Source organism: Stenella coeruleoalba (genome assembly GCF_951394435.1).
Source record: "Stenella coeruleoalba genome assembly, chromosome: 11".
Taxonomy (NCBI): Eukaryota; Metazoa; Chordata; class Mammalia; order Artiodactyla; family Delphinidae; genus Stenella; species Stenella coeruleoalba.
Window position 1 is genome coordinate 7616520 of NC_137157.1, and position 24696 is coordinate 7641215.

A 24696-nucleotide genomic window follows, 5' to 3' on the forward strand; every position below is an offset into this window, starting at 1 on the left:
CCTGGACCAGGGCTCGAACCCGTGTCCCCTGCATTGGCAGGTGGATTCTTAACCACTGCGCCACCAGGGAAGCCCCGTAACCTTGTCTTAATTGTGATGGTCTCATGGCTGTAGACAAAATTTGGCAAAAGGAAAAAAGGAAAACCTCTAGAATCCCACCACCAGCCCCTTTTCCACGTTGCCACTGAGGGTTCCCTGTTTGCGGACACTTTTCATGAGCAGTTCCCTGTATTTCTACCAGCTGTGCAGCACTTTTATTTGTTCTAACTGCTTGGGGCCTGATACTTGTCCTTCCTGAGTAAACTGTGAGGTTAGGGAGCAGAAATTACTTCTAGTTGACAGACGAGGAAACTGAGGCACAGCGTGGTTAGGTGACTTGGCCTTGAAGTGGGGAGGAGAGAAAAGACAGCCCCACAATTCTCATCTCAAAATATTTAATTTCGTTTGAAAAGGATACATTCCCCGCTTCCCTCCCGCCACATCACTCCGGCCCACCGGCAGCGGCACACTCGCACGCACACACGCACATAAGGCCAGTGGGCTACGCTCTGCCTCTGCCCTCACCGGCTGGGAAGAAGGGTTTGCGCCTTGCCTCCTTCCCCAGCAAAGGTAAAGGAGAGAGAGGCCTGCTGGAATGCCAGCTCCCAGGGGAGGACGCAGAGCCCCACACACTCTGTCACGTCACATGCACTTAGAAAAATAAAACCAAGTGGTGTTCTGGCATCCCCAACACTGTAAGACAGCAATATCCACCTGGAAGTCATCTTTGCCATTTTCTAGAAAAATTTATTGCACTTAATTAACAGATGTTAAAGGAGCTCTGGGGTGGGGCTTTGCCATGAAAAACAGGGGCTTTCAGCCCTTTGCTCCCGGGGCCCTGGATGGAGAGCTACACAGCATGAAGGGGCCCTTTTCTGCCAGCCCCCATGCCTGCCACCCCACCTCAAGCAGGAGCTGCCCGCCAGGGCCACAGCAGGTCCCCTCACCAGGGTGATGCTTACCGAGTCAAGGTTCACTACTACGTGCCTTCCGCAACCTCAGGACCCAGGCAGGCAAACCCTTTCCTTTGGCCAAGGGTAAGAATTACCCAGGTCCTCCACAAGGCTGCTGGCCATTGTGAAAGCTCTCTCTCTCTCTCTGAATATATATATTTCTCTATCTAGATATACATTTATTATATGCATATTCTTGCAAGATTCTAGCTCATTCATTCATGATTTGTCTGTTCTGAGGTTGCAATGAGGCTGAAGACAGGGTGTGTAAGTAGGGATGGCGCTTCCCAGCCCACTGCAAGCCCATAGAAAGCCACTGACATTGGCGTCTCTAGTCTCCAGTGCTTTTTAGAGGATGTCAAAGATCTGAGCATAGGTGCCTCAGTCTTTGGCTGTCAGCCCCAAGACAGAGAGGGTCCAGCGGGGAGTCAAGGAGACTCCCAACTCCACAATGGAAACTGAGTAGGCACCACCCTCTCCTCCTGCAAGGGCTTGATCCTTAAGCCTGGGAAGAAGACATGCTTACCTGAGCACCCTTTTCCCCAAAATGTCAACCTCCACGGATATCTCCTTCCTGTCCCTGCCAGGCTCCTGGCTCAAAGGGGCTCTTCTAAAAGAAGCCAGCACCACACTCTTCCCAAGTAAGGAGAGAACCAGACACCCACTGGCTGGCGGCGGGGGGTTGTAAAAGGGGAGGGCACTGGCCAGGCAGAAGGTAGGACAAAGAGAAGAGACATCAGGTCATCATCTCACCCACTGGGGTCGGAAAGTGGACGCCACCCGGAGACTAAATGTCCATCCCTTAGGGAAAAAAACTGAAAAAAACACAAACCATACACTTCTGGCCAAAGAAAATGAAGAGCTTTTAAGCTGGTGGCTCTTCTACCAGTAACAAAAATGAGAAGTGCCCTCTTGGTGGGTGGCCGGACCAGAGGGAGTGTGCCTGGGCGGGACACTGACATGCCGGATGCAACTGCCCTGTCGTGGTTACAATAGAGTGAAAAGTGTGAACACGGTTTTCATAGAACCACAAAGTAAAAGTCAGGGGCCTGCAGGGAGGGCGCTGACATCCCTTAGCCTCAGGGACCCTTGTCAAGTCCCCTGGAGAGACGGGTGTGCAGGTCCCTGGAGGGCCGTGGCGTTCCCCTGGGGTGTGGTCCACGGCCAGTGGATGGCTTCCCCTGCTCTTAACATCTGTTATGAAAAGTCTTTAGGGGTCAAGGCCCAGGACTCCAAGCCACCACTTTAAATAAAGCCAGTGGTGAATGTGACAAAGTGTGCCCATTACCTCTGACCCCTCCTTCCCACAGGCTGCCTGCCCTGAGCAAATAAGTACACCCATCTCTGGGTGCCCCAGCTGACCGCAGCGAGCAGACGCTTCCACGGATCTCCGTAATTAATCTCTCGGGCAGAGCCAAAGGACGAGTCCAGCTGGACACAAGAGAAAGGAGCAGCTGGGAGGTGGGCCCCTCCGCACCACACCACAGCCAGGCTTGCATGGGTGGCTGTCTCCTGGGACCCAGATCGAGGGGACCCTAGCCTATGTAAATGTCCCAAGAGCCTGCTGTTCCAAAAGAGCTGTGCTGCGACCAGGTGACCAGGTGTCCTGCCTGGTGACGCCCTCCAGGCCGCTCGCACGGGGTGGATCCTGAAGCCAGAACTGGGAAGCCCTCTTCTGCTTTTCAGGGACAGTGGACTCGGGCCTGGCCCACACGGGAAAGCAGAGCAAGAAAGAGCGGGAGCTTCTCGAGAAACATGCCCCAGCTCCCCACCTACAGCGTGAGGGGCTGTGGAGACCGGTTTTCTGAACACCATGCAGAAGGTGCATCCCAGCTCCAGGAAGTTAAGCTTCCTAGACGAGGAGACTTTTTCTTTTAAATCCAAGATCTGAGCTTGGTCACTGGATGAAAAGAAACAGCAGGCCCAGAGGCCCAGTCTGGTGGGACAAATTTGACTCAGGCAGCCTCCACAAGTGACCTGCAGAAGAGGAGATATGCACGGCGACCAAGGCTCAGAGACCACCACCCTGGGAGTCTCTCCCCAACCAACAGCGGATGGAACGCAGAGGGAACCCCTCACCAGGGCCTCCTCCTTCCAGGCCTCGGAGCCACAGAGAAAAGGGGTGAGGGAGCCAGGAATGGTTGGGTGCACTTCTGTTGCAGGCCCAGACGCAAAGCCTGTCCCAGGCTGTGCAGACACCCAGCCGCTGCGGCCTGGCACCCACGTGGACACTACAGAGGAGCTGGCATGTCTTTTTACCTTTGAGGAAGATGGGAACGGTTGTTTTTCTCTAAGACTTTCTCGGGAGGACAACAGACCCTCCCTGCCTGGAAATGCGCCCTGCTACCTGAGAAGATGTAAGGGCGACAGCCATCATGACTCATTCTGCAGAGACAGGCCAGGACGGCCCAGGCTGGAGAAGCAGGGAGAGTCAGGGAAGCCTGGGTACCCTGGAAAAGAAGAGCCCATGCTCCAGAGGTCCCCTTCCGGTCCAACTGAGACAGCCAAGAACAGAGACTAAGGCTGAGTCACCACCTCATAGATTCTCTCGCAACCCGCCAGGGAGGAGGCTGGCCCCCAGGGAAGTTGCCGTGCTGGCCATGTGATAATGAAGCTTGAACGTGAAGGCTCCTGGGGCAGGTGCACCGCCATGCGCCCACGACGAGTCATAAGTCTCCACGCAGGGGTGGGTTTCAGGGGTCCCAGGCAGAGGTCTGAGGTGAGGCAGCGTGCCCGGGTGGGGGCACGGGTTACAAGGGCCCGTACTTGGTCTCGTACTTGGACACGATGGTCTTGCACTTGCCCACCTCCTTGCGCAGCTCCGCCACCTCCGTCCGCAGGGCTGTGTTCTCCTTCTCCAGGAAGGCCGCCCGGATGGTGATCTGGTTCTCCTTCAGGCGCCGGGCGTCCCGAGACCGCTTGGCCGCCACGTTGTTCTTCTTGCGTCTCGTCCAGTACTTTTCGTCCTGTCAGGAAGGGTCCTCTGTGGGTCTCTCCTCTTTCCCATGAGGAAACCCAACCTTCCCCTCCTGCCAGCACTGCACACACCCGATTCCTCTTATAACCCACGTGGTCCAGCCAGAATGAGAGCTGGGACCCCAGGGAAGGAGCTGCATGTGCCCCGGGACACTGAGGGGCCCCGCCCTTTCCCAGGGAGGCGGGATGAGAATGCAAGCCTTTGGTGGGATCTGTGGTGGAAGGAAGGGCGCTCCACCTACTGGTGGCCTGCTCTGTGCTGCTCCAACATAAAGCACTGCCTATACTCTTGCCTCACTTAGGCACTCTGGCTGTGGCTAAGGGTGGGCACTCTGAGTCCAGTCCCCTGAGTTCACATCTTGGTTCTGCCACTTTCTAGCAGTGGAACCGTGCGAGTTCCTTAACCTCTCAATATCTCGTGCCCCTCATCTTTACAACAGGGGATAATTACAGTAATGACCTCACAGAGTTGCTTGAGGATAAAATGAGTTAATATGTACAAGGTGCTTGGCCTACCAGTGCCTGGCCTACAGTGAGGTTTACCGTATTTATTGTTGTTATTATTAAAGCCTCAGAAACATCTCAAGAGGCAGGTATGGTTATTCCTACTTTACAGATGGGGAACCTGAGGTCTGCCTGACTCCAAAGCTTACAAGAAAAGTCCTTCTTACGAGTTTTTCATCAGAGGGAAGGGAAAAACTGCAGAATCCTCCTCCCTCCCCCCTCCCAGTTGCTACAAAAGCACCAGCTTGAAGGCTGCTTGCTAGTCCCTGGGATGGCAATACACAACCATCCTCTGTCCTTCAAAGTGAGGGCTTGTTCAACCCCAGTTTCTGTGGCCTAGTGAGCTCTTGCCCGAAGGCTGGGTTGAAGCCAGGGAAGTGAGAGCATCAGCACAGCTGGCTGCCAGAAAGGAAAGAGAGAAGCTGCAGGGAGTCACGCTGGGGCCAAATGCCACCCAACTCCCTTTCTTTCTCTCAGTTGCAGGATGTGGCTCTAAGCTCTGAACTCATGCCTTTCTAAATGTGTCCACAGGAGGGAGGGTGCTCTAGATGAAATCGAATGTGAAGAAGCACAGCCCCTTGGCTTCTGAACCAACACTGTACCTTCACTACAGTGGATACACCAGGTTACCTTCTGCTCATCGGGGACAAAGACCTTCTTGGCCTTTTTGATCATGGGCTGGGGCTTCAGGTCCTCCTCTGCAAACTTGTGCTTCCGAGGGTTGAACAGCTCCCCGCCCGGCACACTGGAGAGGACCAGGTCGGCAGGGTCGGGATTGAAGTTCACATCCACCTCCACGCAGTTGGGGTCGATAGGACTGGGTGTCTCCCTCTCCTTTTCCAGGGAGGATTCTGAAAGACACAGAGGCAGGTGGTCCTGAAACAGTCTAGACTCACTGGACAGCCAAGACTCACGTCACACACCCAGACACCTGCTTGAATCTCAAGGTTCCACAAGCCATTGCCGCTTGGAGGGAAGAAAAACTACCACAGCACCAGCCCCCAAGCCAGATTGGCATATGTGATTCAATTCAACAACACAAACATGGAAAGAATTCTTCCCTTTAGGAACAAAATGCTCAAAAGGAAACAGAGGCCCTCGAAAAAGACAAAATTTTCCGATTGTTTTTTTCCCCCCAGAAATGTTAAGCAAAACATTAAATCATCATACCCCCTTAACTTCCTGTGGTTTCAAGTTCTCAAGTAATGAGAAACAGCTGAATCTCACCAGGAACTGTGATGGGTTAGGGACACAGACTGAATAACGAAATGGCTTCCATTTCTGAATCCCCTGAGACAAATCAGTGGCTGTGCTCATTTAGTCTTATAACAACTCTGAAAGGGAGATGGGTGTTAACCTTATTTTACAGATGAGGAAACTAAGGCTCAAAGCAATGACATGGTTTTCCCAGGATCACATGGATGGTAAATGACTGAACTAAAATTTAAGTCTGGGTCTGGCTGACTCTGAATCCTCGTTCTTCACTGCCCTACCCGGCTGTGGCTTTATAGTGGACATTGGATTTAAGGAACTTTCAGAATTCAAACGTTATGTGTTAGGGAGAATCCCCTGGCGGTCCAGTGGTTGGGACTCCACGCTTCCGCTGCATGGGGCGCAGGTTTGATCCCTGGATGGGGAACTAAGATCCCACAAGCTGTGCGGAGCAGCCAAAACAAACAAACAAACAAACACACAAAAAAACCTGTTCAAAGGTTATGTGTTATTAGAGGTAATTTATTTAAAAAAATCTACGCCTTTGGCCTACTTGTTCAATGCTACTGATAGGAGTACACAAAATAATTATTCAGTCCACAGATACTTATTGAACACCTACTATATGCCAGGAACTGTCATGCCAAAGACAAAGCAGTGAACAAAACAAGTAAAAGTCCTTGCCTTCATGGAATGTTATTCTAGTGGGGAAGGCCAACATTACACAAGATAAATTACAAGTATCTATATAAAACTGTTAGATGCCATGTGGATATTTGAGAGAAGAACATTTCAGAGAGTGAACACCAGGTGCATGGTCTGTGCACAGGCAAGCACTGGGATAGTCAAGGAAGAGCAAAGGAGACCATTGTGGCTGCAGTGGGTGAATGAGAGGCAGGAGTAACCGGAAAGGCCCAGAACAGAAAACATGGGGCCTTTAATCCCTATAAAGCAGTGGTTCTCAATAGGGGACGATTTTGTTCTGCAGGGGATATGTGACCATGTTAGGATGGAGGATATGTTCTACTGGCATCTAGTGGGTAGAAGCCAAGGATGCTGATAAACATCCCACAGTGCACAGGACAGTCCCTCCCCAACCCCAACAAAAAAATTATCTGGTCCAAGTGTCAACAGGGCCACTGATTTTGACTTTCACCCTGAGTTGAAAGAAGTCATTGGAGGGTTCTGAGCAGAGGTGTGACATGATCAGACTTAGGTTTTAACTGGATCATGCATATAAACTAACTGTATCCTATCAAAGGGGTTAATTACAGACAAGGATGAGTGTCAGAGGAGTGAATGACCAGGGACCAATGTGGTAACTATAGGAATAAACAACAAACAGTCAAGGCACCCAAGGCTGGCAACTAGACCTCCCCTGTCCTGCTGGTGGAAGTATACATGGCTACAGCCATTTTGTACACTATTTGGCAACACCTACAAATGCTGATTGGGTAAATGTCTGATGACCCAGCTGCTCTATTCCTTTCCCGACAGAAATGCATACAGGTATTTACCAAAGACTCACACGCAAATGTTCAAGGCAGTGCTATGTACAATCCCAAACTAGAAACATCTCGTGTGCCCATCAGCTGAAGAGTGGATAAACTGTGGTGTAGTCATACAATACAACAATGGAATACCATTCACCAATGAAAATGAACAAAGTTCTGCTACAGGCAACAACATGGATGATTTTCACAAACGGAGCTGAGGAAAGAAGCTAGGCACAAAAGAATACGTACTACTTATGTCTTTTCTACAGAAGGAACTGAAAAATGAACTCTTTCATTTCTACCATGTGTACAACTCTTACTTCACCTGTATCGTGGCTTTTCTCTCTGTCACAGGAATTTTCCATAAGTATGTTCTGTAAATCTATTTTGTTAGTTACTGATGCCCACATGATTTATATGTTACTGTAAGGCTAGTTATAGGATGCTATAAATGTGAGAGTATAAATGTAATTGACTTATGATTGTTTAAAAAAAGAAGGGAGGGCTTCCCTGGTGGCACAGTGGTTGAGAGTCCGCCTGCCGATGCAGGGGACACGGGTTCGTGCCCAGGTCTGGGAAGATCCCACATGCCGTGGAGTGGCTGGGCCCGTGAGCCATGGCCGCTGAGCCTGCGCGTCCGGAGCCTGTGCTCCACAACGGGAGAGGCCACAGCAGTGAGAGGCCCACGTACCACAAAAAAAAATAAAAAAATAAAAATAAAAAAAGAAGGGAACATAATATACAGTTCCATTTACAGAACATTCGACTATAAGCAAAATGAATCTTTGGTGATGGAAATAAGGATAGAGACTACCTCTGGGGAGTAAGGACCAAGAGGGGTCCCAAGGCACTTTGGGGATCCCAACAGTGTTCTCTATCCTGATCTGGGTGGTAGTTACACAGGTGGGTTCACTCTGTGAAGATTAACTGAGTGGTATACTTATGATACTGGCATTTCTGGATGCCGTACTTCATTAAGAAGATTTACTTAAAAACAAAATCAAAGGCAAATGCCACCTAGGTGGTCTAAGGTGTAAGAAGAGGGCTCATTTCCAGTTCTGTCCCCTACCCACACATGGAACCGGCCTTGCAGGACAACCTGACCAGCACAAAAATGAGCTGCCTTCAGGGACCTCCCTGGTGGCGCAGTGGTTAAGAATCCACCTGCCAATGCAGGGGACACGGGTTCGATCCCTGGTCTGGGAAGATTGCACATACCGCGAAGCACCTAAGCCCTTATGCCACAACTACTGAGCCTGTGCTCGGGAGCCCGCAAGCCACAACTACTGCACCTACGTGCTTCAACTACTGAAGCCTGAGCACCTAGAGCCCGTGCTCCGCAACAAGAGAACAAGAGAAGCCCCTGCTTGCTGCAACTAGAGAAAGCCCACGTACAAAGACCCAATGCAGCCAAAAATTAAAAAAATAAAATTAAATAAATAAAATTTTTAAAAAAAGCGCTGCCTTCAAACAAAAATTTGGCTAGAATCAGCTGAAGCCTCACAAGCTGAACAGTTTACAGGAAAGAAATGAGGGGCAGAGGAACATGTTAAAAGGCAGTACAGAGATATAGTCAGAAAAATCTAGCATGGGCAATACTTTACAGGACAAACAATTCAGCTTCTTCAACAAATAAATTGCAAAGAAATAAAAAGGAGAGGGGACCCCATAGATTACAAGAGATTTAAGAAACATAACTAACTGAAACATGTGGGTCTTGTTTGGCTCCTGATTCAAAGGAACTGTAAAGCAATAACACTTACGAGACAACTTTTTGGAAATTTGAATGCTGATGGATGTATTGTCAATTTCAGATGTTAAATTGGTATTTTTGCTCTGTTTTTTAAAAGAGTCCTTATAGTTTATATATATATTGAAATATTTATCGATGAAATGATACAATACCTAGGATCTGAATGAAAATAATCAGGTTAAGGGAATGGAAGAAGTTATAGAAAACAAGATAGATTACAAGTTAATTATTATAGAAGCTGAGTGATGGTTACTGGAGGTTCATTATAGCAGCCCTTTACTTTTGTATTTGAACATTTTTCCAAAATAAAAAGAAAAAAAAAATTGAGCGTCACAATTCCTTGGGTGCAGGTTCCCTGGGTTCCACACCAGTTCCTGGGGTCTTTCCTGGGAGACATCTGCCTATACGCCTCGAACTGAGCCTGCAGGAAGCTTTGCAGAGCCCCTGAAACAGGGGCCATGCCTCCTCTGGTGGGTTCGTGACCCAGGGGCATGAAAACCAACCAACTGATCTCCAGAGGTAAAACAGAAAAAGGACACGAGGATGCGGGAGGAATCCCAAAGACGATATCTGTCCTGGCAGCAGAAATGCCTTCTTCATGCCAGTGCCTGAGCAGAACCTGGCTAAGCAGCCAAACATCCTGGGTTCAATGCTGCCTCCACTTCCTACCGGCTGTGTTACCTTGAGCAAGTTACCTAACTTCTCAGTCTCCTCACCTATAAAATGAGGATAACAGTATCAGTCTCACAAGGGGGTTTTTGTGAGGATTATGCTAATGCCTGGCCCAGAGTAAGTGCTAAATATTATAAATGTTAGCTGTTGTTGTTGTTATTATTAGTGTCGCCTGAGCTTCCTAATCATCTGTGGCGAGGTGCGTGTGGGGGTAAAGAGCAGCACCGAAGATGCAGAAGGGATTTCTATCCTGTGAAGCCTCTGGCTGGGAGGGGTCGCTCCACCGGGCTAACCAGCTGCGGCAAACAACCAACAGAAAGGCTCCGGCTGCTGCCGAGGGGACTGCTGTTTTCATGTCCAGCCTTGGGGGGCTGTCCTGAAGGGTGAGGAGCACAGGGTTTCTGCTCCCTGTAGGCCCACTGGGACCTCCCCTGAGACGAGGGGCTCACTAGGTGCGTGGACACAAGCAGCCCTCAGCGGGAAGCAGACTTCCTTGGATGCGGCAGGTGGCCCTGCCCGAAGGCCCATCACCAACCTGTGCTAGACACGGTTTCCGAGGGCTGAAAGACAGCAGTGGAGGAGGATGGTGGGGATGCCGTGGAGGAGCTGGCCGACTCCTTCCCTTCTAGCTCAGCCACAGGCAGCAGCAGGTTCTGGGCCAGGTGGGTGGGGCTGGCAGGGATGCCATTCTCCAGCAGGAACTCATCCAGGTCCATGTACTCCAGGTGGAAAGACTCGCCATCATATGGGATGGTCTTGTCCCAGATGGGTGGCATGAGGGAGGCAGAGACGGCCATGGTGCTGGCTGCTGCAGCCTCGTCTTCCTCCAGCTTTTCCTTCCCCTTTTCCTTATCTGCAGACACAAAATCTGTGATGAGACATCACTCAAGAGGGTTACTCAATCCCAGGAGGCGAGCAGTGAGCCTCACAGGGTGGACCCACCTCTCTCGGAGTCCTGATCCATCCATGAATGTCAAGAGCCCATTCTATTCTCCAGCTAAACCTGGTGCTTGAACCAGGAGCAATGGTCTCCTTTAGAGATGGCAGCAGACCCTCATCCGTGCCTGGGTTTCCTAGGATGCTCTCCATAAGCTCTGAGGCCTGATGTATCCCCAGGGTTAATTCAGAATGGGCTGTGGGATTACCATCTGCCGGAGAGAGGCTACAGGGAGGAAACGGAGTTTCTGACCCTTCCTGATAGCTTAGGAAAGGGCTGATTCCTCAGGCCAAGAACTTTTGTGTTCTCCTGTCCTGTCCCCTCCAGCTGCGCTTCTCCACAGCAACCCAGCCCGGGGCTTGAATCCCAGCTCTGCCACCCACTGCAGTGATGTGTGACTTTAGCCATGTTACTCAACCTCTCCCAGCCTCAGTGTCCTCCACTGTATATAAGGAAAAAGCTGCCTCTTTGGTGAAGATGAGAGGTAACATTTGAAAGTGTCTTGTAGAGCTCCTGGCACATAGCAGGCATTCATTATTACCGGGAGCTTGTTCAGGGCAGGGATTGTGTCTGATTCATTTCTAGATCTCGGGGACCAATACAGGAGCAGGCAGACAGTGAGCCATAGGAAGCTGTGTATAATGAATGAAGAAGGCTGGGTTTGTAAACAGACTCCCTTCAGGTTTCTCAAAAGGAGAGGGCCTGGAGCTGTCTTTTCAGGACCTTTTTCAGAGCAACCATTTCAAGAGACTTCTATCCCTGAATAAGCAGAGAAGACTTAAGGCAGGTTTTCTGGGAGGGAAGAGAGGGGTGGAGCTGTAGAAGAAAGCCTGCTCCCATTCAAAGCAAAACTGATCAATCAGTGGGGACGGGATCCCACCTAATTGTTTCAGCCCAAAAGTTATACACGTGGATTGGATATCCAAGAAAGGGTAAATTAAGAAAAAAAGACAAAAGAAAAATGTGACAAGGTTGGAAGGAAATCAATGTGACAGGGAGGCTAATCAGAGAAGTGGGAGATAAAATCATGACAAGTTCATAATAGGTTTTCAAATTGAGGGAGACAACTTTGAATTCTGGATTCTGAAATGAAAAAGAGAAATCAAATATGATTATGTTGGAAATGAACCAGTCATGCACGGACTCCTAGACCACAGACAGCCAAAAAGCAGCCTGTTGGTCCAATAAAAATGGACACACCCAGTGAGTTAAGAAGGTGGAGGTTTTGACAAACAGAATTTGGTCACGGCTTCTAATACAAATTAACTCGAATTCTTGCAACTGCCTTCTGTACCAGGCTTTCGTTTAAAACCAAATGGGAAGTGAGACAGCCAAGCTTTGGTGGGCTGGGTGGGCCAGATGGCCTCCCTGGTCTCCTTCCTTGGGATACTGACTCTACATTCTGTTCAGAAATGACTGAGATCCATGTTGGGCGGGGTCATGGGGATCAAAGGAGGCAGGAGAAGGGAGGAGACAGAAAAACAGCCCTACTAAAAGGACGAGTAACACTGAGTTCCAGGTTTTGTCTGGCCTAAGCAATTAAGCATATTTTTAATCAGTGTTTTTATAAGATGGAGTTTTAATTGTAAGAGATGATAAAGGCCCCTCACTCAGGTCAGAGGGATTGACATCATCAGCGGTTGCCAGTGATACTGTAAAGAGCATGTAAGGGCTAGTTCCGTGACCTTGAGGAAACATCCTCACCTCTCTGAGTGTCAGCTTTCTCCATCTGAGAAGTGGGGTAATCCCCTACTGGATGGCTGTGGAAGACTAAATAGAGATTATGCTGAAGTGCTCTGTGAGCATTCTGCAAAGGTAAGGTAGAACTATTGTGATGGATGGTTATTATTCGGTAATCTGACAGAACCTGACAGATGTGGACACCTGTCCTGAGGCAGCTTAACTCAGCCTCAGATTTGGAACAAAGCATTGCCTTAAAAACAAACAAAAGGGTCTGTGCATATGAGGTCCTGAAGCAGGAGAAGAGAGCCTGGCCTCATCTGATGTGTGGAAGCTATTGGTAACCCAACCCATAGGGATGGGAGCCTGAGAACACACCCAGGAAAGGAAGATAAATGGCATTTTAAAAAATAAAATTAATCCCCCCAGACAGGTAATTCACAAAAGGCTCATTCCTTCCCAAATCCCTGAACTACACCAGTGGTTCTACAAAATTAAAATCTCTCAGATTGAAATCCTCCCTCAGTGCACCTAAAACTCCACTGTAGGTGGCACTCCTGCTGCTCCCTGAACCTCATGTGCCCAGGCCAAAAAACAAGGCCAAACCTGCTTTCCACATAAGCCCCAGGGACCCTTGTGGCCTAGGAAACAAGACAAAACCCAGCCCTGCCACTGTGGCCCCAAAGACTAGGGTCAGCCCCAACCAACCAGGTGAAGGGCCTCAGTGGCCTCGTTCTAACCCTCATCCCTCTACCTGTCTCATCCCAACCTCCCCCTCAGAAGGCGCCTCCCATTCCTTCTCCTGACACCCCTCCCCCACCTCAGCAGCAGCCCTGAAACTCATTTCCAGAAAATCTCCAGTGAGTACCTAGTACCTGGGGATACTCACACGCAGGGATGAAGACAGGTCCTCCTCTCAGGAGGGGGGACGGCCATATACGAAGACAATTCGCTATCAGGGCCTCTCAAACTTTAGTGGACTTTGGAATCACGGAGGTGGGGTGGGGCTCTCCTTAAAATGCAGATTCCTGTCCCAGGAGCCGCAGAGTCGGTGGGTAAAGGGTGGGGCCCAGAAATCGGCATTTTAAACAAGCACCCCAAGTGATTCTGATACAGGCGTCCCCAGAGAAGGCGCCCTGGAGCCTCGTTTAAGGGGCTGCTGCGACCCCCATCAACCTCCTCAGTAAACCTTACACGTCGCGCGCGCTCCCGGCCGCCCCAATGAACCTCCTCACTGCGACCCCTACTCTACCATCTCCCTCCTGACCCTTCCCCGCCAACCCCCATCTGACCCAACCTCTCTCAACTCATCCCCGACCTTCTCTTCCCACCCCCTTTGCCTCGCCCTCCGGGCCCCTCATCATCCCTGGCCCCATCCCCCTCCGCTGGACCACTTCACCCCGACCTCCGACCTCCGAGGCCCCGCCCTCACAAGGCCCCGCCCCTGCAGAAACCCCGCCCCCAGGCGCGCGCGGACCCCCTCCCCTCACCTAGGCGCGCCTCGCGCGGGGGGTTCTCCATCAGCTTCTTCAGGACCAGAGGGAAGGAGCCCGGCAGGCCCCTTTCCCCGGCTGCGCGCCCCGGCCCCGGGCCCGGCCCCGCCTGCGGCTCTACAGGCGGCTTCTTTCCGCCGCCCGCGTCGGACATCGTGCCCCGCGCTCTGCTCGCGCGCCTCGCCTCCCCCGCCCGCCCCCCGAGATGGGACGGAGCCGTGCGACCCGCCGCAGCTGCCGACACGGGCAGCTATTGCGCAGGCGCCCAGCGGCACCCCCGCCTCCCTCCATCCCTACCCCGCCTGCGGACAGGCTCTGTCATATTAATTATTCATAAGGCCAGGCCAACTTCCCCGGATGGCAGCCTTAGATTGGCCCGCCCTGCGAGAGGGGCAGGCTCAGCCTTCCGGGCCGTAATTGGTTAGGCCGCCCGGGTAAACGAGACACGTGCGGGGCCAGGTGAGGAGCAGGGCCGAAGGCCCCGCCCCGTCCGCCTCTCTGTCACCTGATTGGTGCCTGCTGGAGTCTTGGTCGTAGGCCCTTTTCGGCGACAGCCCCTTCCCTTCTACCAGCGGTTTCACCTTCGCCTCCTTCTTCGTAACCCCTGCCCTTCTTTCGGAACACTGTAACCGGTCTCCCTTCCCTCGCATCCCAATCTCACCACCTTCTGGACGCGCTGAAGGGAGGCGGGGCTGAGAGCAGCCATGCCAGCGGGGGGAGCCTATCAGAGAGCCCCCCCCCCGCGCGGGTCACGTGGAGATGCAGCCGAGTCCAGTCGCGTGGGGAGGGGGAAGAAGGAAGGCGCGGAACAGCCAATGGAGGGCGGGGGCGGGGCCCGGGGCGGTGCACGAGGCGCAGCACGTGCGGGGCTGCGGCGGGGCGGGGCGCAGCGGGCATTTCTATTCCGGGGACTCTGCCCAGGGTCGTGGGACAGGGACGCAGAGGCCAGTCCTCACCCTACCTCCCCCGCGATCTAGAGGCTGGCTGAGGGCAGGGCCGGGGACGGCGACATGTTCCCGTAGGGACGGCCGGAGCAGGCTTGGCCGCCGCTGAAGGGGGTGTCAGGTTCCTCACTGATCCCGGGTTTCTGGTGCGGGCGTGGCGGCCAGATAAACACTAGCGTGGAGGGAGCATTCTTGAGGCCGCGGGTGGAGAGAGAGAGCCCGGCCCTGAGCCAGAGCCAGAGTACACGCTTCCGTCCTCGCACTTACTAGTTTGTGACCTTGGGAAAGTCCAGTTGCTTCACTTGAGCCTGTTTCTTCGTCCATAAAATTTAGGGGTTGGGCTAGATAATCTCTAAAAGCCCTAAACAGCTCTGAAATTCTGTTCCTCTCTAGGACCTTCCCTTCTTTTTCCTAGGGAAAAAAATAAAAAAAATTCCTTTACACAGGGTACCGGTTACACATTTTGTGGGACAACTACCTCTTCTCAAAATATTTACAAATACTCCCTGGGAGTTCCTCAGGAAACGCCTAAAAATACAAAACGTGAGGGGGTACACAAGTGTGGAGGCCTTATAGGAAGCTGCTCCTAAGTGGCGCCCAGAACTTTGTACCTCTTTACAGCACAGATTATACCCTGCCTTGAACCCAAACAAAACTAGACTCTCCCTCCCTGAGAGGGCAGGGACTTCGGCTTATTTGTCCTGTATCGGCCAGTGACTCCCGCCTTCCACGAACGAGGCTGGGGAATGGCAGGGCCTGGTCCCTGGTTCATAGGGTAGGTGCATGACCGCAACACCCAGCTAGATGAAAGTTGTCAGGCTGATGCAATCAGAACTGGGAGTTGAGGAGGAAGAAGAGGCTGGGCCCCTGAGCAAGCCTGGAAATCAAGAGGTTTGAAGAAAATCTGGGTGGTGGTTGAGGTCAGGGGATGGAGCTTGACTCCAAAATTCAAGTTCTTATGGCCACACTAATTAGACTTCAGTCGCTTTCTGACTCTGATACCTGCAGCCAATTGCTTCATCTCTCCAGGCCACCTTTCCTTATATGTCAGACGGCGATAGGGCAGGATTGACCTTGTGAGGCTTCCTAAGCCAGTTCGTATAAAATGTACAATTGCAACCCTGCCACAAACAGTAGTTTTCATAGCTTTACTACCACTGATGGGTACAAATCCACTGCTTGGTGTATCTGTTATCCTAGAGGCAGGTATGGTGCCCATGTCGCTGTTTAGTGAAAGTGCTAAATTGTGTACAGAACATTTGTTGTGTTGCAGAGTTGTTGTTAGTGGTATTCTGTATGTGGCTAAACTAATATATGTTTAGGATAAACTGACCTAGAGGTTTTGTTTTATTGTTTTTTTTTTTTTGCGGTACGCGGGCCTCTCACTGTTGTGACCTCTCCCGTTGCGGAGCACAGGCTCCGGACGCGCAGGCTCAGCGGCCATGGCTCACGGGACCAGCCGCTCCACGGCATGTGGGATCTTCCCGGACCGGAGCACGAACCCGTGTCCCCTGCATCGGCAGGCGGACTCTCAACCACTGCGCCACCAGGGAAGCCCTGACCTAGAGGTTTTTAGAAACAAAATTCAAAGGACGGTCCGAGGAAATTGATTAAAACAATGTATGAAGTTTTAAAAAAAATGGCTAGTTTGGCCGCAGAGCAGCTTGCTGGATTAGAGTTAAATGTATATTTTCATGGCTAATGTGACATTATTGAAGAGAAAAAATTTCTCAAGATATTAGAGGAGGATTTGTAGTAACATAACAGTGGAAGGTTATAACATTCGTTTTATGACAAAGGTGGTATGTAGTAAGAGGGAGTAAAGATTTAGATTTTTTTTTTTAAGGCTGCAGTTGTCCAAAAGGGATAATGCCTACTCTGCTTATCACCCGTCCTGGAGCAACTGATTAAACAGGCGAGTGGCACTGGTGAGAAGCTCAGTAAGCAGCTTAGGGCCTTAAAACTTAGTTTTGATTTGGTCCTCTGTTCATGTACCAACACTCCCCAAAGAGGGATTTTTTTCCCCTGGACAACCGCAGGGTAAATGGTGTGTCACAAACACCACGGCAGGAACATTATAAACATGTTCTCTCTCGTGCTTACTTGCAAGCTGGGAGGTGAGCTACACTGCCAACTGGCAGCACTCAACAGCACCATCCTGGAGGCGGGAGCCATTATGTTCTTGTCTTCATTCTCCGGCTGATCCGAGAAGAGCCACAGCATCCTGTCTCTACCTCTGCCTCCTATCGTAAAGTGGGAATAACAGCGCAGCCTTGCCCCTTCTCTTAGTGGAGGAATAAATGTCGTGAGAAGTAACTGGCTAATTTCCATAGTGTTTGTGAGCCCAACAAAGAAAGAAACTCTATAAAAAGAACATGTTATTACATGGTTAAGACTTCAAAGCTATGAAGTGATACCTTAGTATTTTATAGTAATAGGGTTTCAATGCAGCAACTTCTTGAGGGAAATGTGGTCCTGGGGCAGCAGTGACTTTGTGGGGTTGGGACGCAGACCTGGGTAGAGTCTCTCCACAGCACTGTCCAGCCACTTGTCCTTGAGCTAGGGACTTCTGCTGCCTAAGTCTCAGTTACTTTTCTCTTGGAAACGGAAATGGCTCTGCTTACCTCATAGAGTGGTTATGAGGATTACGTGTGGGAAGCCTGAACAGCATATGGCGTGGAGTGCGTGGGCCTCCACCCTTCCCCTTCATTCAGGTTGTGTCGGGTGAGGAGTACGATTATTTTGGGTGAGGGGACAAGGCTGTGAGTGGGTTCTTCAGTCTAAGCTACTGCAGAGAAAGGATGTGAACATCCATTTTCCAGAGCTGGACTGGCTTTCAATTCTACTCTTTAGAGTTCCAGAAACTTGCTAACCAACCCAAGTTAAAAATTTAATTCGGTTGAGCATATGCAGAACAGGTGCCTTTCATTAAGCCGCTATACCAACTTGGATTATTTAAATTTGAAGTTCAGAGGAACTAAAACTCCAGCATGGGAGCCTTTGACCAGATACCGCATAATGATCTCTTTGGCCACATAGTCAGCACCTAACAGGACAGTACGACTCCGTCTTCTGACTTACTGCACAATGTGACATGATGTAAGAGCAGGACGGTGAGAAGGCTTCCATTGAGCTCTAACAAAGCCCAGTGATCTGGGTGCTTTGCGATACCAAATGCAGGAGAGCACAGAGCTTTGTTCAGGGTAGTAACTCAGTAAGTATTTGTCGGCTCGCTCTGTTGTGGGTGCTGGTAGGAGGGTTAACAAAACCTTTCAGAGCCAAGTCATATACATCTGGAACGTTATTAACGTGAAATAACAGTCATTGTGTTTGATTCACAATCAAACCTGGAATAACAAACATGAACCGTTTTTATGGCAAGTCTCCCGCCACTGGCCTTGCCCACAACTGCCGCCTTTCGAGCCCACATACCTCGTGGCTGCATGGTTCTGGGCTGTGGTTTGTACCTCGGTCTCAGTGTGTCCTAGGGGAGAAGTGGCAGGTGGAGGCCCTTCGCTAACTCTTGCCCATCTCTTCAATACTCTCAAGAGTACGTTTCCTGTTCGGCTTGCATTTTGTCCGCTGCCCAGGTTTGGACTGTAGAAGGGAATGCCCCAAGAGCCATTTCCAGAGAGCAGCCCTCACCTCCAGGCTCTGCCACGTCTCAACAGCCACTTCCTGACAGCCAAGGGCTCTCCAGTGGAGGCTGTGTTGGTGCAGTGGTAGGGTGTGGGCTCTGGAGCTGGAACATCTAGGTCTGATTCCTGCTTTGACTACTTCCTGTGTGACCTTGGGCAAGTTACTTAACCTCTGAGCCTGAGAAGTAAAGGAGTCAATTCAGGCGCACTGCTGAGACTAGCACTTGGAGCATAGCAAGTGCTCACCTGAGGTTGTCACTTACCACAATTTCATGTTGGGTTGTCCTCGAAACACCCTGTCCCTCCTAAGCTACCACTTCCCCAATAATAGTGTGTGTGGATGTGTGTGTGTGTGTGTGTGTGTGAGGCGGACCTTGCAGGCAGGGAGGTGATGGCCTCACTCTTCTTTATGACCTTCTAGGCCCTGCAGGCTCTCCCCATTGCGGGTCTCTCCTACCTCACCTGAAAGTTCTTGATGTACCTGGCTCTTTGTCACCCTCCAGGCTTTGGCTCAAATGTCACCCCCTCAGAGAGGCTGGCCCTGACCTCCCTGATTGCTGACTCTCTGTCTCCCCGCTGGAATGCAAACAGCAGGCGAACAGGGGCAGTGTTTGTCTCACTTGCCCCTGTGCCACAAGTGTAGCAAGGACTCAACGTGATGAATGTTTGGATGACTCGAGAGGTACTGCCCTGAGACCTGGTTCCAGAGACCCCAGGGAATCCCGTGGGTAGGGGGGAGCCTGGAAGCCAGCCAAGCTGGGTTGGAGCCCCTCGACAACTGTGTGGCCTTCCCATCGCTGAGTATTAGCCTCCTCATCTGTACGATGGATCATCACAACTCCCTTGCAAAGCCATTTCACAGATGGAGATGCAAAAGCACTGAGCACGGTTCCCAGGACACACCTGGGAACCAGGGGCCTTTAGAACCAGGATTCATTCCTTTAGCAACCTAGCCTTGGGACAGGCCCGTTAAGATGTAAAAGCCATCTGGACTGCTGGACACTGCTGTCAGTCTCTGGCACTCGGTGAGAATGAGTTTCTCACGTTTCCCTGATCGGTGATGGGGATGGGATGGGGTGGGGGGACAGGTAGAGAAGAAGGATGAGTCCCTGACGCTGGGGTGAAGAAAAGGCAGGCCTGCATGCTGGCCCCGAGGGTAGCCAGTTCCTCTGAGCGTGTTTCCTTGCCATTTAGGAGGTGGTAACGAGGGTTAGAACTAACACATCCAGTACAAAGAAGGTCCCTTCCCGCACTTCTTCCGTGGAAGCAAACTTCATGATTTCTCGGGTTTGCTCTGGTTCCCCAAGACTGGGAGTGGAGGCGACCACATGGACCTTACTGATGCCAAGCCCAGGACAGCCCAGGCTGCACTGAGTCCACTCTCTCGCCTGTTCACCTCAATTCCCCAAGAGGAGGCTACCCAGACCCCTGCCTCTGCCCCAGCGAGTCCCACTGAGATCTGGCCTGTTATCATTCAGCCCTTTCTCTGGCCAGCTCAGCTGGCCTGTCCTGTTTGGTGCGGGGCTGTTGGCACCATGCCCCCAGGAGCCTCAGCACGTGTGTCCAAGGAGACAGCCCTGAGTATGCTCCCACAAACTTGCAACGTCCCCTTCTTTCAAGGAGAATATCCATGGAAAGGAGGGTGGAAATGAGGGAGTGAAGGTCGGATTGCAAATGTGATGTCCGTGGAAGGAGCATAATGCCAGGCCCAGCTGCCATTTGCCTTTCACAGAGAAAACAGTGGGGCACTTCACAGTTTGCAAATGCTCTCACACGGGACAGCTCACTTAATCCTGGCCACAAGCCTGTGAAGCAAGCATTCTTCTCACAGACTGGGGATGGAGAGAGGCAGATCAAGGATACCGTGCTGGGTGGCCCACAGCGATTCTGGTTAGGAGCTCCTGACACGGGGAACCTGCCTGCTCAGCTGAAAGTGATGGCCTTATTCAACCTCTGGTATGCTTTCACGCTACATGGTTCCCTGAAAAGGAGGCCCGAGTGACCAAAGTTGGCAGAAAGATGAGGGGCGGCCTCTGAACACAGTCAAGGAATGAGGGAAGGATAGGGTGTAAAGAGCTAACAGTGTGGTTTAGAGAAGCAGGGTCTTTCCAGAATCTGGAGAAGGAAGTGTGAGAGCAAGCAGCCTGGAACAGAATGGCCTCTTGGAAGAGGATCCTTGGGAGAAAAGGCAGGTGCGGAAACAGGAAGAACAGTCCTTAGGGGTCAGGGCCCAGAGGCAGAGGGGAAACTGAGTCAGAGCTCGGGACACAGACCCACTCTCTGGCTGGATGTAGATTTCTCTGCCTACAAGAAAGTTGGTTGAACGGGTGGCTCAGAGTGAGGGGCCACCGGGTGGTGGCTGTAGCCTGAGGCCGAGGAGTCTCGAGCCTGGTCAGCACTGTTGGAGGAAGTCTGCTTACCCAGGAAAGGGGGGAGCCTACACAGGCTGGGGTGGGAGGCCCAGGGCAGCAAAGGTGAGAGGCCCCGAGGTCAGGGCTCAGGGAGCGTCCTTGATTTAGAAAATGGAGAGGCTGCAGGGAGAGCAGAGTCTCGTGAGCGCACGTTCTCACCCTCCGCACGGCTCCCCTCTGATGTCCCCTCCCGCTGGACCCAAGGTGTGCTCTGCATGTGACCCCCGTGTGAGCTGAAGCACAGTCACCGGGCTGGGGAGAGTGGGGACTTTGTAAAGAGGTCTCCGTCCCCCACCCCGGAGAAACCTGCGCCGCTCACACCACAGCACTGGGCGAGAAATCCTGAGGGGCAACCCGGGGGTCCGAAGCCAGAGTGAGGGATGCACGCGGGGGAGAAGCCCTTGAACGACACGGGTTTGAACCGCGCGGGTCCACTTACACGTGGATTTTTTCACTAACTACGTACAGTACTATGTGATCTGTGGTTGGTTGAATCCAAGGATGTGGAAACATGTACCCACGGGGTGACTATAAAGTTATACGCAGATTTTCAGCTGTGAGGGGGGTTGAACCCCTGACCCCCATGTTGTTCAAGGGTCAACTATGCTTGCTACATGCCCACTGGAAATCCTAGTTGTGATGGTGTGTGTGCTCTCTTCACCAAGGTATAGTGCCTTCAGCTGGATACTTTTATTTTTATGAAAGATTTGGAGAGTCTGGGAGCTTTGGAAAGTGGCGAATGCAGGTTAGGGGCAGTAATAAGAGTGAGGTCTTTGTGGGTTTCACTGATCCCCTTGACTCTTCGACCCTCGTCCCCTTATTTCATCCACCCATTGGCATCTGTCAGTCTGTCCGGGTCTCATGCTTCTGACTCTCAGTGAGACACCACGTAGAGAAGTGATAGGAGGTGGCCTGAGACTCTGGTCCATCCCCCGTGGACCAACCCAGCTGTACCAAACCAGCTGTCCTCTGTGAGGTCGCCAGTTCTCAGCAGAGCTCTCCCTGAGACCCTGGGCGAGTCCCCTCCGTGCTGGGCCCTGACTTCGCCGTCCACGGTGCGCAGTGGGGACTTTGCAGCTGTCGCGGGGCTCTGGGGACCAGCTGGGAGCCGGGGACCAGCAGCTGCTGCTGCTCTTCATAGACCTTGTTATTCAGGTCCGAGGAGCAGCGCCCTGAGTTGCCCCCCAGACCCCTTCCCTGCCCAGCCGGGAGCTGACCGTGCAGACCCGCCGGCAGCCCAGCTGCTCCCTGTGCCCGCACTGGGCCACCTGGGCCACCCTACCGTCCCTGGGTGCCCGGACCAAGAAGGGAGCCCTATTCCTCCAGCTTTTGGAAGGACTTCCAGCCTCACCTACCCACATGGGGTGTTCAGAGATGGCAAGAAAAAGTCAGCTGTGGTTCATCGGCCAGGCTGAGTTGAGAGTTTCGAGGTGATGGGCTTCTCCTGGTGAGCAGCTGGGGTCCTGAGTGCCAGGAGGGCACAGACTGCCCACAGGTGAGGCCTGAGGGGGGCCTGGAGCTAGATGAGAGAGCCCACGGGGAACCCTGCCCCGAGCTCTAGGAGCCGCCTTCTTCCCTCGGGCTGTGTCTCCATGAACGGAGCCTGCCGCTCTCCTTTCCTGAGCCTGGCTCCCCGAGGTGTGTCAGGGCAGGGGCTGTGGTGTGTGTCCTCGGCCTCCGGTTTGGGAGTGGCCTAAGGGTTCCGTGGAAGGAAGTCCTGTGGGGACAGCCAGGGCTGACTGGTGATGAGATGTGTCAGGTGCCAGCATGCAGGTGAGGGAGAGGCCTGAGAAAGGTCCCTTGAGGGGACACCTGGGACTCCTGTCAGACTCTGGCAGCCGAGGGCAGCTGGGCTCCTTTAAAGGCGCCTGTGCAGTTTGAGCAATGAGGACCTGACATCTTCGAACAGAAGCGATTTGGAGAAATATTTGGCAAGAGGGGGCCCCCTGAGCAGGCTGGCGCCCAAAGTTCGCATGGCCCTGGGCCTCTCGGGCAGGACTCGGGAGACACCTGGTGCCGGCTGCCCGCTCTGCCCCTCGGTCCACACCCTCCTCCGCCGGCTCCCTCGCCCCGTGTTTGCCTGTGGTATCCTAGGAACCGGGGCTTCCAGCCTGTGGTCCTGTTACATAACAGCTTCCATCCCATCCACGGGTTCAGCCCTCCAGCGAGCGGAAGCCGAAGCAGACGCCCAGAGGAAAGCCTCTTCTCCAGACACGGGAGGCTGCCCGAACCTACAGTCTCTGCCAGCCCCCTGCCACCCCAACATGCAGAGGGAGGAAACTTAACAAGCAGTCAGCATCCAGTGCGTACTCTCAGCAGGGCCCTCTGGTCCTGTCCTTGTCCCGTGTGAGCACGGCACCTGTCAGTGGCCACACGCTGGCCACGGCTTCCCAAAGCTAGCAGGCCCTGGGGGCAGTCCCTGAGTGACGGTGCCACTCCCTACCGTGTCCCTCTCTGCACCCCAGCCCTTCCTCGCCCAGGAAGAGGCTAAGGGCAGACCGCTGCTGGGAACCCTCCCTTGCCTGGAGATGCCTATCCGGCCAATGTGCCTACGGCGGCCTCCACCCCTTGGGCACCTGGGCAGCCAGCCATCACAGACCACGTCCTCTCCTACCTGTCCTCTTCTCTGGCCAAGGCAGAGAGTGCTCCAGCAGGGACTTGAGGACCTCAGGCATGTCCATGGCGGGGGCCACTCCAATCCTGTCGCAGCTCGACATGGCCCGGCAGGGGGTGCTTGCTGGGGGAGTTTAGAAGCAGCTGGAGAGGCAGGAGCTGGCCGGGGAGCCACAGGCTCTGGAGGCAGGCGGGGCGGGAGCCCGAGGCAGCCAATGGGCAGCACGGGCCCCGGCCCGCCCGTCCACCCCCGACTCGGCCCCCTGCCAGCTCGGGCTGCAGCCAGGCCTTCCCTTCCTGCTGCCTGGCAGGGCGGACCTGGCCCTGTGCCAGCCTCAGCACGTGGAGACACAGCACCAATCCTCTGACAGAGAGCCCGGTGTTATCTAACTTTGCAAAGGGAAGTTCTCCCCCAGGCTGGGAGCCAGGACCGGGCCTGCCAGGTGAGAGCAGTGAGCATGCACTACACGCTCCGGCCCACTGGGCAGAGGCGCCCTGGAGGCTGGGCCCCGCGGAGAGCAGGGCCTGCCGAGGAAACCAGCCCGGGCTGGGCCCCGAGACCCCGGCAGCAGGCAGCTCAGCACAAGGATGTACTGTGTGGGCACTCACAGGCACAGGAGTGGGCGTCGCGCACCTACCTGTGGGCTTGTGAGTCTCGAGGGGTTGTTGGCATGTTTTGATGCTGGTCCATATGCTATGCATGCACACGTGCCCTCCCAGGCATACGGTGTGCATGTGGCATGCGTCATTGGGGCTTTACACCATCTGCAGAGCCTGAAGCCTGCTCTTCTAAGGGGAGTGACAAACCTGCAGCCCGGGGTTCCTTTGGTCTTCGGGGACGGGGAGAAGAGGCAGGTGCCTAGCGGACAGGTGCCGGAGGGCAGGCAGAGCAGGCACCACTGAAGGGGGACAGCTCTGTCAACCGGGCTCAGGCTTGTCCTGGGCGAGGTCCTGCTTCCCAGCCTGTGTCCCAGCCTGTGTCCCAGCCTGTGTCCCAGCCTGGGGAGCTTGGTGGCTATTGGCTGTTTGCTGTAGTCCCCTCCCTGGCCCTCTCACCAGGACACTGGCCTCGGAGGTCCCCAGGCCACTTAACTTGAACGTGTGGTTGAAGCCAAAGTTCTGTATGTCGCCCTCCACAAAGACCAACACCTGCCTTGGCCGGCTGGGGCTGGGGGTGGGGTGGGGGAGGGGGCATTGGCTCCACCTCTCCACGCAGTGATGTGGCATCTAGAACAAGCTGCTGGGTCTCAGTTCCAAAACCACTGAATGTTGCGACCTCCAAGGTTCCTTTCAGCTCTGGTTCTGTCTCTGATGCTCCAGGTTGGAGGCAGTAAGCATTTGGGTCCTGCACCACAGCTGATTTCTATGTAGTCTT

At 53.0% G+C, this 24696-nt stretch overlaps 1 protein-coding gene across 7 annotated transcripts; it reads right to left on the bottom strand.

The window, feature by feature from the left end:
- Positions 1-301: 301 nt before the first annotated feature.
- TEF (TEF transcription factor, PAR bZIP family member) lies at positions 302-23471 on the bottom strand. Of its 7 annotated transcripts, none has more exons than XM_079938110.1 (4): positions 23323-23471; positions 10141-10458; positions 5075-5323; positions 302-3958 (listed from the first exon to the last, which is right to left on the bottom strand). In XM_079938110.1, exons 1-4 carry the CDS (start codon positions 23423-23425, stop codon positions 3510-3512), a joined length of 1119 nt encoding a protein of 372 aa, XP_079794236.1. In that variant the 5' UTR covers positions 23426-23471; the 3' UTR covers positions 302-3509. The 7 variants fall into 7 exon arrangements, with proteins under 7 accessions (XP_079794236.1, XP_079794239.1, XP_079794235.1 ...); XM_079938113.1 differs by lacking the exon at positions 23323-23471 and adding an exon at positions 14927-23284; XM_079938109.1 differs by lacking the exon at positions 23323-23471 and adding an exon at positions 14221-23284.
- Positions 23472-24696: the final 1225 nt, after the last annotated feature.